We start from the raw sequence: 13,064 nt of genomic DNA on the forward strand, positions 1-13,064 counted from the left end.
GCACAACAATGAAGAGTAGCCCCTGCTCACCGCAACTAGAGAAAGCTCGCGCGCAGCAATGAAGTCCCAATGCAGCCAAAAATAAATAAAAAATAAATAAATGTATTAAAAACACACACACACACACACAAAAAGAAACACACCAGTGACTCCCTTTTGTCCAAAGGATGAAGTCCAATATCCTTACTAGAATAGGGGTTGATTAACTACAGCCTGTGGGCCAAATCCAGCTTACCACCTGCTTTTGCAAAAGTGTTATTGGAACAGAGCCACACTCATTTGCCTGTGTATTGCCTAAAGCTGCTTTCTGCTACAACGGCAGAGCTGGGTAGTTGTGACAGAGACCATATAGCTTACAAAGCTGAAAATATTTAATGTATAGCCTTTTAAGAAAAAGTTTGGACTACACTAAAACTGGACCCATCCTGGACTGGAACCCAAGCCCCTCGCAGTCTGGCCCTGCCTCCTTCCTGCCTGCATCTCCCTCCCCTCCTGTCTCAGCTTGGCCTGTGCCAAATGTCTGCCTTTCTCCAGACGTCCTGGGTTCTCCCTTCATTTCTCTGAGCACACCCTGGGGTGGGCAGGTGAAGAGAAGAAATGGCAGACAAAAGCAAGAACGGAGGAAAGGATAGAAAAGCAGGGTCTTGACCCCCCCCGTGGCAAGTATACAGTTGGGGCTTAATAAGTATTTGGTGAGTGGATTTTCATTCATTCTCCTCCATTTGCCCATTCAATACTTCCATATGGCCCCTGTGGGTTCTGTGACCCCTGCCCAGCTCCGGAAGCCCTGGCCAGGCTATGTACCCATGGCCTGGGCGCACACTGTGTTAGGCCCTGTGGGGCTACAGAGGATGCATTACTCCAGGCCCTGTCTGCTAGAGATGTAGCAGCTTCCGAGAGAGGAAAGATCGCCATGCCACATACCACCGATCACTGAGGTTGAGCTGGGTGGTACCCACTCTAGTGGGATGGGAGAGTGGAGAAGGGGGTGGGCACGGGCTGGAGGACCTCAGGGGGACATTCCACAATGGGGATTTCATGCTGGCAGGGGCCTTGGGCATCAAGTTTGCGGAGGAGGAGAGAGGTCCAGGTTGGGGCTGGACTTAGGAGAGGCACTCAGGGAATCTGGAGGAGGGCTGGGCCTGAACATGGGGGTCCCGACTCCCAGCGAGGCTCTCCCAACATGGGTTCTGATGGCAGAGCCAGAGGCGGCGGGCAGGGGCTGGACACCCAGGCCACCCTCCCGGCTTCACCCCACCTGGGCCAGTAGCTCACCGTTGCAGAGGAACCCGGAGGCACGGGGGCACTGGAAGTTGTCGTATTCACAGAATTGACCCTCATAGCGGCCGTCACCATAGCACACGCAGTGGCCGCACTGGCACTCGCCCTGCCCCGAGCACAGCTTGTCCTCACCTTCCCGCTGGCAGGGCGCCAGGTCGCTCAGGGAGCCAGTGGAGCAGTTACAGGTCTTGCCGCTCCTGCGGGAGAAGCCAGTCACTTCTGCACGGCACAGCAGGAAAGATTTCACCATCCCATTTTACAGATGAGGAAGCTGAGGCTCTAAGTGGGCCCCTGTGGGTCTGAGTTACGTAGGCAGCAGGGGCTGCGCTGAGACTCAAACCTCAGTCCCCTGAGACCCTCCTCCTGTCCCTTCCTCAAGTCACGACAAACTTATTCAATGTCTTAAAGCTTGAAAAGCCCTTGCTCTTGCTAACATTCTCTTATGACTCCCGTCTGCTCAGGTAACAGGTGCCCATGGCTCAGATACTAAAGGCCCAAAAGGGATGGAGGGTAAAGTACGTCTCCCTCCTGCGTCCGACCCACAACACCCTAACGGCCACCACTGCCCTGATTCTTACGCGTATTTCCAGCGGTAATCCTATATAGCCATAGATTTCTTTTCATTTTTTGGCCACGCCAGGCAGCTTGCGGGATCTTAGTTCCCTGACCAGGGATCGAACCCGGAACCCCGGCAGTGAGACTGCTGAGTCCTAACCACTGGACTACCAGGGAGTTCCCATATCCATGAATTTCAAAGTGCTTTGAACCGAATCCACCTGCCAACTAGACATACGCCTTTCCTAGCCCTTTCTATGCCCAGCTGCCAACCCACACTCAGCAGCCTACTTGGTGTGCCCAGCCCCTTCTCTGGGAGCGGCTGGCATCCTGGGTGCTGGCTTCACCCTCCCACACTCACCAGCCCTCACTGCACACACAGTGTCCACACATGAAGTCCCCGTTGAAGCTGCAGCGAGGTGACCGCTCCTCTTTTTGCTGGAATGAAATCATGGTGGGGTGGCTGGGGGCGGCGAGGGACGCTGGACGCTGCCCCTCAGGGAACCCCGAAAGGGAGTTGTGGCCACAGGATGCTCTGCTGTGTTACTCAGGGCCCTGGGGTGGTCGGCTTAGCCTCTCCCTCCCTCCGCAACCTGACGGGGCCGCATCATACCAGCTCACAGGAGCACACGTCACAGACGATGTCCACGTCCATCTTGAGGCCATTGGAGAAGGAGGGCTTCAGATGGATGTTGCCCTTCCGGTCCGCTTCTGGCAACTGGCACACGTGAGTCCCGTCCAAGTCCTCGATAGCCCGCAGTTGCACTTGGTATGTGCCCTGCAGGGACCCCACTGTCAGGCAAGGCAGGCCTGGACAGACCACCAGGGGGCAGTCGTGCCTGAAGTCTCTAGGCCCTCAAGCTCCAGGGATGTGTCTGGCCCCCGACACCCAGCTCCCTGCCCTTCCTCAGGGCTGCGAACTTGCTCCCTCCAGGCACAGCCACGGTGACAATAGCACCAACAGTAACCAGGGTTGCTTTTGGCCCATTCACTCATCTTAGCAATCCTGAGCTCCAAGCTGATTGGTCTCCACTATATAGATGAGGACACGCCAAGGGGCTGATCCAGAGGGCTTCAAACCCAGATCTGACTCCGGAGGCCATGCTCTGGACCTCTGTTCGGGTAGACCCCGCCCCGCAGGCCGCTGTGCTCGTCCTCCCCTGCCCCGGGACCCCCATGGAGGCGTACCACTTCCCCCCGCCGGATGAGAAAGGACCCAGTGTTCGTCTTCTGGAACATCCTGGAGGTGACCTCCGTCCGCAGGCCTCGGGGGCTTTCCAGGGCCCGGATGTCCAGGTTGGAGCGGATGCGCTAAAAGAGAGCAGGCGATCAATGGCCTGGGGGTACCCCGGGCTCACCCACCCTGGCCTGGCCTATCTGTGCTGCACTCCCACCTACACGGAGGCCTGGGGTGCTGGCGGGGGTCGGGGGCGGGTGGGGGTCAAGGGAGAAGAGCCTGCAGGAACCTGGGGCCAGGCCCAGGGGGCGCTCCTCAAGGACTGCAGAAGACCCTTCCTCCCTCCTGTCCTATTTCCCAGTCCTCTGCCATTCAGCCTTCTCTCCAGCCCCTCCCCAGAAAGGCTCAGACTCCAGAGCCCTCACGTTGAAGGCATCCTGCAGCAGATCCACGATGTTGGAAGAGTCCTCCTGCAGCACCCCCAGCGAAGAGACGGGAAAATACGAGGACAGCTTCTGCGGGAGAAAACGCCAGGCCGGGGCTCAGCCTCCCACAAGGGTCATCTCTCTGAATCCAGACAACACCTCCGGGGTTCGCTCACCTGGCAGATGGGGAAGCTAAGGCCTGGCGCCTGCTGTGCGTTCCAGAGCCTGTGCTCTCAGCCCCCACCTGCTTGGGAGGGGGGCTGGGGAATGGGCACGTGGACTCCTCTTCCCACCGGGGCCCATCCCAAGTTTCGGGAAGGAAGGGAGGAAGGCAGATGGGGGTGTCTGAGAAGTTCCACGGACCCTCCCGCTCGCCCCCATCCTGCCCCGTGAGGCCCCGGCCCCCGCACCTCGTAGTAACTATAGGAGTAGTTGGTGACTGCGAAGATGGGGATGATGTTGTGCCGGTCGAGCAGGCGCACCAAGGTGGGCACGGACGGGTAGTCCTGTGTCCCGTACTGGGTGTAGGTGCCCGTGGTGTCCAGGTGGCACGCCTCGTCGTTGCGCCTCATGATGCCAGCCAGCACGTTGGCGCCATCCGCCTCGTAGTGGAAGGCCGACTCGGTAGAGAATACCAGCAAGTGGGTGCTGTCGGGGCGCCAGCCGATGTGCCTCTGGGGAGAGCGAGGAGGGGTGCCCGTGGAGCAGGGGACACTCGTCACAGCGTCGTGCACAGTGACAGCGAAAGCACGTCCCAACACGGGGCTCAGCGAGGACACAGGATTAACAGCCTGACGCCCCCACGAATGACACACGTGACAGACAGCACGTGAGTGATGACGGGCATAAACAGAAACTAGCGATGGGAAGTGGGAAACAGAAGCAGGGGCTGTGCCCACAGTGGGCGCCACGCAAGATGTGAACCAGGTTCATGCAGCTGTCCCCACAAGGTCTTAACCACTCTGCGAGAATATCTCAATTGCACAGAAAAATGTACACCATGCAGCATTCAGCGGAAGAGTTAAAATAGGTACAGCAAGCAGCATGTGACAATTTGTTTGAGAAATACATGGGATCGGGGCTTCCCTGGTGGCGCAATGGTTGGGAGTCCGCCTGCCGATGCAGGGGACACAGGTTCGTGCCCCGGTCCAGGAAGATCCCACATGCCGCGGAGCGGCTGGACCCATGAGCCATGGCCGCTGAGCCTGCGCGTCCGGAGCCTGTGCTCCGCAACGGGAGAGGCCACAGCAGTGAGAGGCCCGCATACGCAAAAAAAAAAAAAAAAAAGAGAAATACATGGGATGATTTTGAAAACCATGTATTACAAGAGAAAATGTTTATGATAGCATTAGGTGAAAAAAAAAAACCAAGTTTCAGAACTATACGTACACTGATTCCAACTCTATAAAATAAGGAAAAGGGAACAAAATATGCTGGTGGGGTATCAGTGGCTGTCTGTCTGATGGTGGTGAAATTATGGGCAATTTCTGTTCTTTGTTTTCCAAATTGTCTGTAATATGGATACATTATTTTCATTTTTATTTCTTATTTTTTAATTTTGTTTTATTTTTTGGCCACGCCATGTGGCTTGAGAGACCTTAGTTCCCCGAACAGGGATGGAACCTGGGCCCCCGGCAGTGAAAGTGCTGAATCCCTAACCGCTGGACTGCCAGGGAATTTTCTTTTCTGTCTGTGGATACATTATTCTTTAAATGAAAAAACTGATGTGCACATAAAAAGAGGCGCCCTCTTCCAGCACAGCTGGAGACGGGTATTAACAGGGAGGTTGGGTGGGAGGCTGGCCTCAGGGCACTGAAGATTCCAGAATCCCAAGACTCATGTCCGCCTCACTGGCCAACACAAAACCAGGCTGTGACTGCTCAGGCCCTGATACCTCTAAACTTGGATTGGAATTGAGGGTCCCCCAGTGGGTCTGAGCTTGTCTTAGGGGATGGGGGCCCCAGCCTGGTACCAGAGCAGGCCAGTGGGCAGCTCATGCCCTTGTTGAAAAGCACAGCCGGGTCTAGGCCGGCAGGACCTGCCCCGGCACTCACGGTGCACACGGCCGTCTGCAGGATGGCATCGAAACCTCCTTCGGGGGCGTCCAGGTTGCCTGAGATCCGCTCTCCCTTTAGCTTGTTCCGGAACTCCTCCACGTCTTCCGTCAGGCTGATGACGTTTTTGAAGGAGAAGGGGGCGTCACTGTTGGGCCAGGGCTCCTTCAGCCTGGGCGGAGGTGGGAAGGAGAGAGTCAGGGAGGGAGAAAGTCAGGGGAGAAGATGCCCCCAACCCCCTGCCCACCCTCTCTAGGGACCGCCCCCGTGGCTCATTTCAACCTGAAGACTTCAAAGTGCTTGGGTGGAGAGGGCGTGGACCACCTGGCCAGGACCCCTGCCCCCTCGGTCACTCACTTCTCGGGCCTCATGTCTGTCTGAGGGACGCTAACTTTGTCCACGAACTTGCCAAATCCAATCATGTAGTCGCTGGTGAGCTGCCTCAGGACCTGGGCTAGGCATCAACAACAAAAAAAGAGGGGGCAGCTGAGCCCCAAGAACCCCACATCAACACAGGGGCCGGGGGCTGGCTTGGGAAGGAGGAAGAGGAAGAACAACTTATTGTCAGCACTTTGCATGTTGGGCGTCAGCTCACGCACATGACAGCCCTTGTCCTTATTTACGGATGAGGGAAATGGGACTCAGGGGACCCAGAGTTGTGCATGCAGCTAGTTGGAGGGTGCGGCCGGGGAGCTGGACCAGCCGTCTGCAGAGCTGGGAATTAACCTCAGCCTCATGGCAGCTGGTGCCCTCCGTATCAGCACCAGAGGAGGGACTTCCTTGGCAGTCCAGTAGTTAGGACTCAGCTTCCACTGCAGGGGGCGCGGGTTCAATCCCTGGTCGGGGAACTAAGATCCCGCAAGCCATGAAGCGCAGCACATCCAAAAACACAAAAAGGACCCGAGGGCTCTGGTTCCCACCCGGCTGGGGCCTTCTCTGCACTCCCGAGTGGTTATTGGGGTCTGCACAGGACCCGCCTCTGAGAATGGGGGGAAGGAGTTCTTGGGGTGCTCAGATGTCCTGTCCTTCCTTGAGGAATGGGTGCAGCTAGCCTGAGCCCTGGCCTCCTGAGCAGGTGTCCAGCCAGCTTGGGGAGGCCACTCTCTCCATGCCCTGCCCTGCCCTGCTGTCTTCCGCGCCGTACCCAGATCCTGCCCCATCTTCTTGAGGTTGTCCAGATCGTCAGACATGGAGTTGGAGAAGTCCATGAGGATATACAGGTCCATGGGGCTCTCCAGGGGCTCAAACACCTGCATCTCAAAGTGCCGCTCCTCTCCCGGCCGCAGCCGCACCCGCAGCCCCTGGGGGGACACCTGGCTACGGTGCAGGGTGGTGTCGATCTGCGTTTCCTGTGTCCAGGGAAGGGGGACACCTGGCTGGAGGGTCTCTCCAGATCTGAGGGAGATACCTCTCAGCTCAGCCAGGGGACACGATAGCCTCCCACAAACAGCCAGCCTTGAGCTTGGAGGGCCCAGCCCCCCCGGCCCCCACTCTGGGCACCTCTGTGATCTCGAAGCTGCTCTCCATGACCACCATGCTCTCCTGCCGGCAGCCCGCAGCCAGCAGCTCTGCCTGGGTGTTGCAGCGCCGTTCCTTGAACATCTGGCCGGAAGGAGATGGAGTCAGGAGGGCAGTGCCCTTCTCCTGGCTGTCCTAACCCTGGATCTATCCTGTACCCCACCACCCCGATCTTCCTGACCCTTGCCTGTTCTCCCACGACCGCCTGGCCTGAGGCTGGGCTGAGGGCGGGGCAAGTGTGGGCCAGAGCCCAGGCGTGGGGTGTAGCAGGGTGGGGCACGCAGGTTGGGAAGGTGGCCCAGGCTAGGCCCCAGCGGCATCACACCTCGTCCGTGCAGTAGGCGCAGTCCCTGTCCACGCGGATGCACTCCGTGCAGCTCTTCACCTGGGCCTTCTTGCAGCGGTTCGCTGGGGAGCAGAGATGGGCGTGCCCACTGAGATGCGCCTCACCCACTGCCTAGCCCTTCCCTTGTGCAACCTCATTTGAAAGAGGTGGGGATTCTCTCCCGATTTACAGACGGGGAAATGGAGGCCAGCAGGTACGTGGTCAGTCCCAGGTCGCACAGTTAGAAACCCGCAGAGCCAGGTCTCACACCTGGACTCTCCACTCAAGTCTGGAGGCGAGGATGGTGGGGGCCGAGACCGAGGCGCTGGTGGGGACACCCTAGCCACCCCCCTCACCTGCTCCTCCAGGGTAAAAGGGATTCTGTCTTGTTTATCACTGTGTCCCCAGTGCCTAGCCCAAGCCCTGCACACAGTGAGTTGTTAGTAAATAAATGAGGTAAAACTCCAGTTTCTCCAAAGGTTGGGATTCCCTTTGGTTTTGTTCAGTTAAAATCACAGTAAGGACCTATTATGTGCACTAGTGGGTGGTCTCCTGGGCTCCAGGCAACGGTGCACTGTCAATGTTTAGCAAGGGCTCCGGTGAGGGCGGGGAAGCCCTGACTTGCAGCCTTTGCCAATTTCCAGGGTGTAAATGTTCCCACCATGGTCTGTTTCAAGCTCTCAGCATGACCTCCACTGACAGGCAAAATTTCATCAGTAGGAGCGGGCTCCAGCCCTTTGCCGACTGCAGACACTCCCAGAGCAGGTGGTGATCACCTTTCTCTCCTCCAAATTCCTCTAAAACTTTTCGACTCAGCTTTCCAAGCCTCCGTACATCCTGCGAGCGCCTCCATTCTCCGAGTGGACGTCTTCTCCCTCCTCTAGACCAAGTCTCCTTCCTCTCCTGGGTGTTCTTGGGCCCTACGGCTCAGGCTCACGGCTCCCCAGCCTTCAAGGTGGGTGGTGGTTGTTTGTTGAATGGCTGAGTGAGCGTCTGGGTAAGACACTCCATGAGAGCCCCCGCCCTCACTTAAGGGCAGTGCCTTGGAAGTTGAGCCCCCACCACAGAGAGGGGTGTTGCAGGGGTGTGTCCGACTCACCCATGTCCCCGGGGAAGCTGGCGCTCAGCAGGGCTGCCAGCAACAGCCTGGTCCACCAGCTGGGATGCGGCCCTGCCATCCTCTTCCTCCTGTATAACAGCAACAATCGACATACCATGCCTGACAGCTCTGGTCCATGTGTCAGCTCACTGGGTCCCTGTCTAAGCGCCATCATTCCCATTGCACAGATGTAGAAACTGAGGCTCTACAGAACTTTAGTGATGTTCCAAGGCCACCTGGCATGCAAGTGGCAGGGCCCAGGGCCCCTGACTCCTCTTTTCCACTGCCCCCTTCCTTGTCGTCTCTGGAGTGGCCAGATGTCCTGCAGGCCTATGCCCTGCCCAGGGAGGCCCCCACCCTCTCACCACTGAGGACTCTGGGCTCTGAGCCTGTCCCAATGCCAGGTCTCTTGTGCTGATCTCCCCGAGGGCAGAACAGGGCTTATTCCGCCTTTGCCTTTCAGAACCCAGTGACCTGGGTCAGGCTTGGCAGGGACAGGGCCACCCTAGAGGATCCTGGCTCCGCCTTCCTGTCCCCTCTCTGTCCTGGCCCACTTGCCTCTTGGTGAGAGGGTGCAGCTGGGAAGAAGGGGGCCCCTCCCAATATCTGGGGCCTGAGAAAGGAAGGAGGAGACTTGTTGCACTCAGCTAAGTTCTGCAATGGCTGCCTGTCCCATCAGAGGAGGGGTCCCCCCCTACTCCCCACCTCTGTCTGCCTCAGAGTTAAGTTTTGGGGGCCCCTGAGCAGATCACCCTTTCAAAAATTAACCTTGAGCTAGATTACAAGCCCCTCCTGCCCACTCACACACACACGCATTGCCAGCCACCCCAGGAGACACATCTGCCTTTGGTTCACCATTAAACCATCTCAACTCATTAGTGACCTTCGGGGCAGGCACCGGCGTCCCTGAGGCCTTTTAAAAGATGGGTATGGGGACTTCCCTGGTGGCACGGTGGATAAGACTCTGCGCTCCCAAGGCAGGGGGCCCGGGTTCGATCTCTGGTCAGGGAACTAGATTCCACATGCATGCCTCAACTAAGGAGCCCACGTGTGGCAACTAAGACCAGGTACAACTAAATAAATATTTAAAAAAAGAAAAAAAAAAGATGGGTATGTACAGCAAGAAACTAATACAACATTATAAAGCAACTATACCGCAGTAAAAATTTAGGGGCTTCCCTGGTGGCGCAGTGGTTGAGAGTCCGCCTGCCGATGCAGGGGACACGGGTTCGTGCCCCGGTCTGGGAAGATCCCACATGCCGCAGAGCAGCTGGGCCCGTGAGCCATGGCCACTGAGCCTGCGTGTCTGGAGCCTGAGCTCCGCAACGGGAGAGGCCACAACAGTGAGAGGCCCGCGTACCGCAAAAAAAAAAAAAGCAAGCAAATAAATAAAAGATGGGTAGCCTGCTGAAGAGAAGGGGCTGGCCATAGCCACCAGGCCGGCAGAGTTGACGTTAGGACCCCCTCCTCTTTCTCTAGAGTCACCCAGCAGCCCAAGACTATGCCATGCCTACTGGCCCTCCCTCCTTGGATCTTTGCTCAGTCCTTGGCTTGTGGGGCAGGGGCAGCCCCAGGCTCTGGGAGACTGAGGCCCCCAAATGGCTGGGGAGAGCCGGGGGCGGGGGGGCATTGCAGGAAGGCATTGCCTCCGTCGCTCCAAGGCAGGTGGCTCCCAGGAGGCACTAGCAGCTCCAACACATCGCAGGCAGAGCCTGCTGGGAAGGAGCCACCCTCTAAGAGGGGCCTGGGGTAAGGGAGCTCTGAGCCAGCCAAGGGGGTGCTTCTTGGAGGAAATGACTTTCCTGCAGCCTTGGGGCATAGGCACCACACCCACACACTACACAATATAGGCTGCCTTACCCAGGCTTCCCAGGGGCACCATTACATACACAGGTACAGACACTGGAGGGCCCAGCCCAGCTTTTACTCACCCTCCTGTGCCCCCAGGCTGGGCACACAGTGGGCAAGTGCCCAGCACTTCACGTACATAATTGCCACTTAATCTGTACAGGAACCAGTGGGGATGGTTGCATTGTCCCCATATCCCGGGTGAGACCCGGGCAGCGCACACCCCCCACTTAGCCTTCACTTTATACTCGGAGGCTCTAAAGTGGCAGCTGGGGACTAGTTCTGCACTCAGGAGTGTTGTGTTTGACTCAACTTGTGTTTAAAAAGTTTGTTGTGTTTTTTTTTGGCCTCCCTGCACAGCTTGTGGGATCTTAGTTCCCCGACCAGCGACTGAACCCGGGCCCCGGCAGTGAAAGCGTGGATTCCTAACCACTGGACCACCAAGGAAAATCCCTAAAAAGTTTTAAAAGTAGTTGTTGGTGTTAAAAATAATAAGGTTTCACATAAAAGTTAGGATCGTGGGCTTATTGGAAGAGGTGGCTGGCCGCGGCGGGCTGGGCAGAGCCCTCGGGAAACGTTCTCTCCAGGCTACTCTGGGTCCCCAGGCTGCGAGGGTCTTTTTAGGTACCACCCGGGGCCCGGAAGTATGTGATTGCCACCCGGTGTTATCACATCGCGGCACACTCAGGCCTTGCAGGCACAGGGACGTGCATATTCTTGGACACACACTGTGACCCACGTGAACGTAGGCTCAGCGCTCTCCCCATACCCGCCCTCCCTCCCACCCACGGGACCCCTGTTGCATGTCTGCACCTGCCCTCCGTGGTTCTCTCCCTTCCTGCTTTCCTGGCCCTTCTGCTGCTCTATTGCCCACAGAAATCAAGGCCAAGGAGATAGGCACTCCTTCCCTGCTGTCCTTCCGGCTCTCCTCTCCCCACTCAGCCCCCAGGATGGAGCCCCTCAGTCTTCACTTCCAGCTCCTTCCGAGGCAGCAACAACCATGCCCACACTTGGGCTCAGGGTGTGGCAAGACCATGCGGGAGAAGCAGGAGCCCTGCCGCTGCCCTCTGGGAGCCATCTAGAGGCCCCCCGCCTACAACCAGAGGCCCACCCGGGGCTAAAGGGGTGGGAAAGGGGGCTGGCTCTGGAGGAGTTTACAGTGGTGGGCACAGCCTCCAGGGGTGTTGGATGAGGTCAGGAGAGCTTCCTGGAGGAAGGGTGTCCTGAGCTGACTTTGGGAGGAGGGCCAAGAGAAGAGGAGAGTCAGGGACTCCCCAGACCCCAGACGGACTGTGGCACCGCACAGCCAAGCCGGGAGGGCCTCTGCCTCTAGGTGGGCTTCTTTTTGAACCCCAGAGGGGCCCAGCCCGGTAAGGCTGCCAGCCACTGCCTGGCCCCTGCCCACTTCTCCCACATATCCACCCAAGGGACGGGCGGCCAGCCTTCAGGAAGGAAAGAGCCGGGGAAACAAAAGCCACCCGGCCCACCAATCAGCTCCCCGCGGGTCTGCCCAGTTGGGGTGCGCGCTCACTTCCTTCTTCTCCCCTCGGAGGTCCCTGAATGAGCGCCCAGTCCCGGCGGCCCGAGGCACTGGAGGGGAGTGCGGTGTGCGGAGGGACTGCCTTCCCGCCCCGCGCCAGTGCCCCGGCCGCCTGCCGCGGTCCGAGGATGGACCTACCTTGGGGCTGACTCGCGCCCTCCCCGCGCTGGGCTCCGCTCGGCGGCTCCGGAGGCGGCGCGCGGGCGAGCCGGGACTGTCCAGAGGACGGACTGCAGGGAGGGCGGGCGGCGGCGGGAAGGGGACCGCTTTATGGGCTGGGCGGCAGGTAGGAAGGAGGAGCTGATGAGTCAGGCAGACCGCATTCCTGCGCGCGGCGCGCACCTGTCGGGGCAGGAGCCGTGCGCTAGCGCCTCCGGACCGCCCCCCGGAAAAGGCTGCGGCTCCCGCGCAGCCCGGCCCCGCGCCCCGACCCACCGCGGCGGGGGCGGGGAGGAGCCACCCCCTTCTCTCCGGCCCCGGGAGCGGCACCTCCCCTCCCCACCCCAGGCTGCAGACTCGGGTGCTGGGCTGCCCCGGGCTGGGGGTGGCCTCTTAGCCTCCTTCTCGGACTGCCGCCCTCTCTCCTCCAGACTGTGAACCATCCCCACTGCCCTTGGGAGCCATCTAGTTAAAGCCGCAGACACACAGCCCGGCGGCGATCGAGCGCGCGCACCGCTTCGCTCCTCCCTGCGCCAGCGCGAAGGATGGGCCCCGGGGCTGCCCCAAGCCAGGTCAGCCATTCACCGGGTCTTCTCGGCCTCTCCCCACTCTCCAACGCACGCACGTGCGCCCAGAGGGAGATCTGAGCAAGGACTGGTTCCCTGAGTGTCTTCAGGCAAGCTAATTGAACCTTCTTAAAGTGTCAGTAATACCCATCAAGAGGCAGCACCCACCTGACGTGGAGTAGGCACTCGAATCGTTACAGCTGTTCTTGACAAGCTGGTTCACAAATCTGACCCCTCCAATCCTCTTTCAAGTGCTGCTGGTTAAGTGTGTTCGAGCTGGACCCTCTCAAGTTGCTCCCTGACCTCAACTGGGTGTATTTCTCTGGCCTCACCAACAATGCTGGACAAAACCCGATTGCTGGCAGCCCCCCACCAGCCACCAAGCAGCTTCAAGCCAGCATGCTTTTTGCAACCTGGGGCTGTTTTGCACCAGGCTGGTCCCTTTGCTTGGGATCCTCCCACCCCCAGCCCAGCCTGGTTTATCCTCCTTATCCTTGAAGGCATTGTGCTGATGTCG

The 13,064-nt window shown here is 58.6% G+C and overlaps 1 protein-coding gene across 1 annotated transcript in view; it reads right to left on the reverse strand.

Annotated features, from left to right (window-relative positions):
- ITGB4 (integrin subunit beta 4) overlaps positions 1 to 12,174 on the reverse strand; it is a 30,789-nt gene extending 18,615 nt beyond the window's left edge. Inside the window, exons 1-13 of the mRNA XM_079904300.1 lie at positions 11,961 to 12,174; positions 8,435 to 8,523; positions 7,336 to 7,418; positions 6,993 to 7,094; positions 6,637 to 6,841; positions 5,850 to 5,946; positions 5,493 to 5,664; positions 3,849 to 4,112; positions 3,439 to 3,528; positions 3,025 to 3,147; positions 2,450 to 2,614; positions 2,198 to 2,274; positions 1,276 to 1,478 (exon numbers count right to left, since the gene is read on the reverse strand). Coding sequence (XP_079760426.1) covers positions 1,276 to 1,478; positions 2,198 to 2,274; positions 2,450 to 2,614; positions 3,025 to 3,147; positions 3,439 to 3,528; positions 3,849 to 4,112; positions 5,493 to 5,664; positions 5,850 to 5,946; positions 6,637 to 6,841; positions 6,993 to 7,094; positions 7,336 to 7,418; positions 8,435 to 8,513 — 1,660 coding nt within the window. The 5' untranslated portion in view covers positions 8,514 to 8,523; positions 11,961 to 12,174. The remainder of the gene's footprint in view (positions 1 to 1,275; positions 1,479 to 2,197; positions 2,275 to 2,449; positions 2,615 to 3,024; positions 3,148 to 3,438; positions 3,529 to 3,848; positions 4,113 to 5,492; positions 5,665 to 5,849; positions 5,947 to 6,636; positions 6,842 to 6,992; positions 7,095 to 7,335; positions 7,419 to 8,434; positions 8,524 to 11,960) is intronic.
- Positions 12,175 to 13,064: the final 890 nt, after the last annotated feature.

Source organism: Stenella coeruleoalba (assembly GCF_951394435.1).
Source record: "Stenella coeruleoalba genome assembly, chromosome: 19".
Taxonomy (NCBI): domain Eukaryota; kingdom Metazoa; phylum Chordata; class Mammalia; order Artiodactyla; family Delphinidae; genus Stenella; species Stenella coeruleoalba.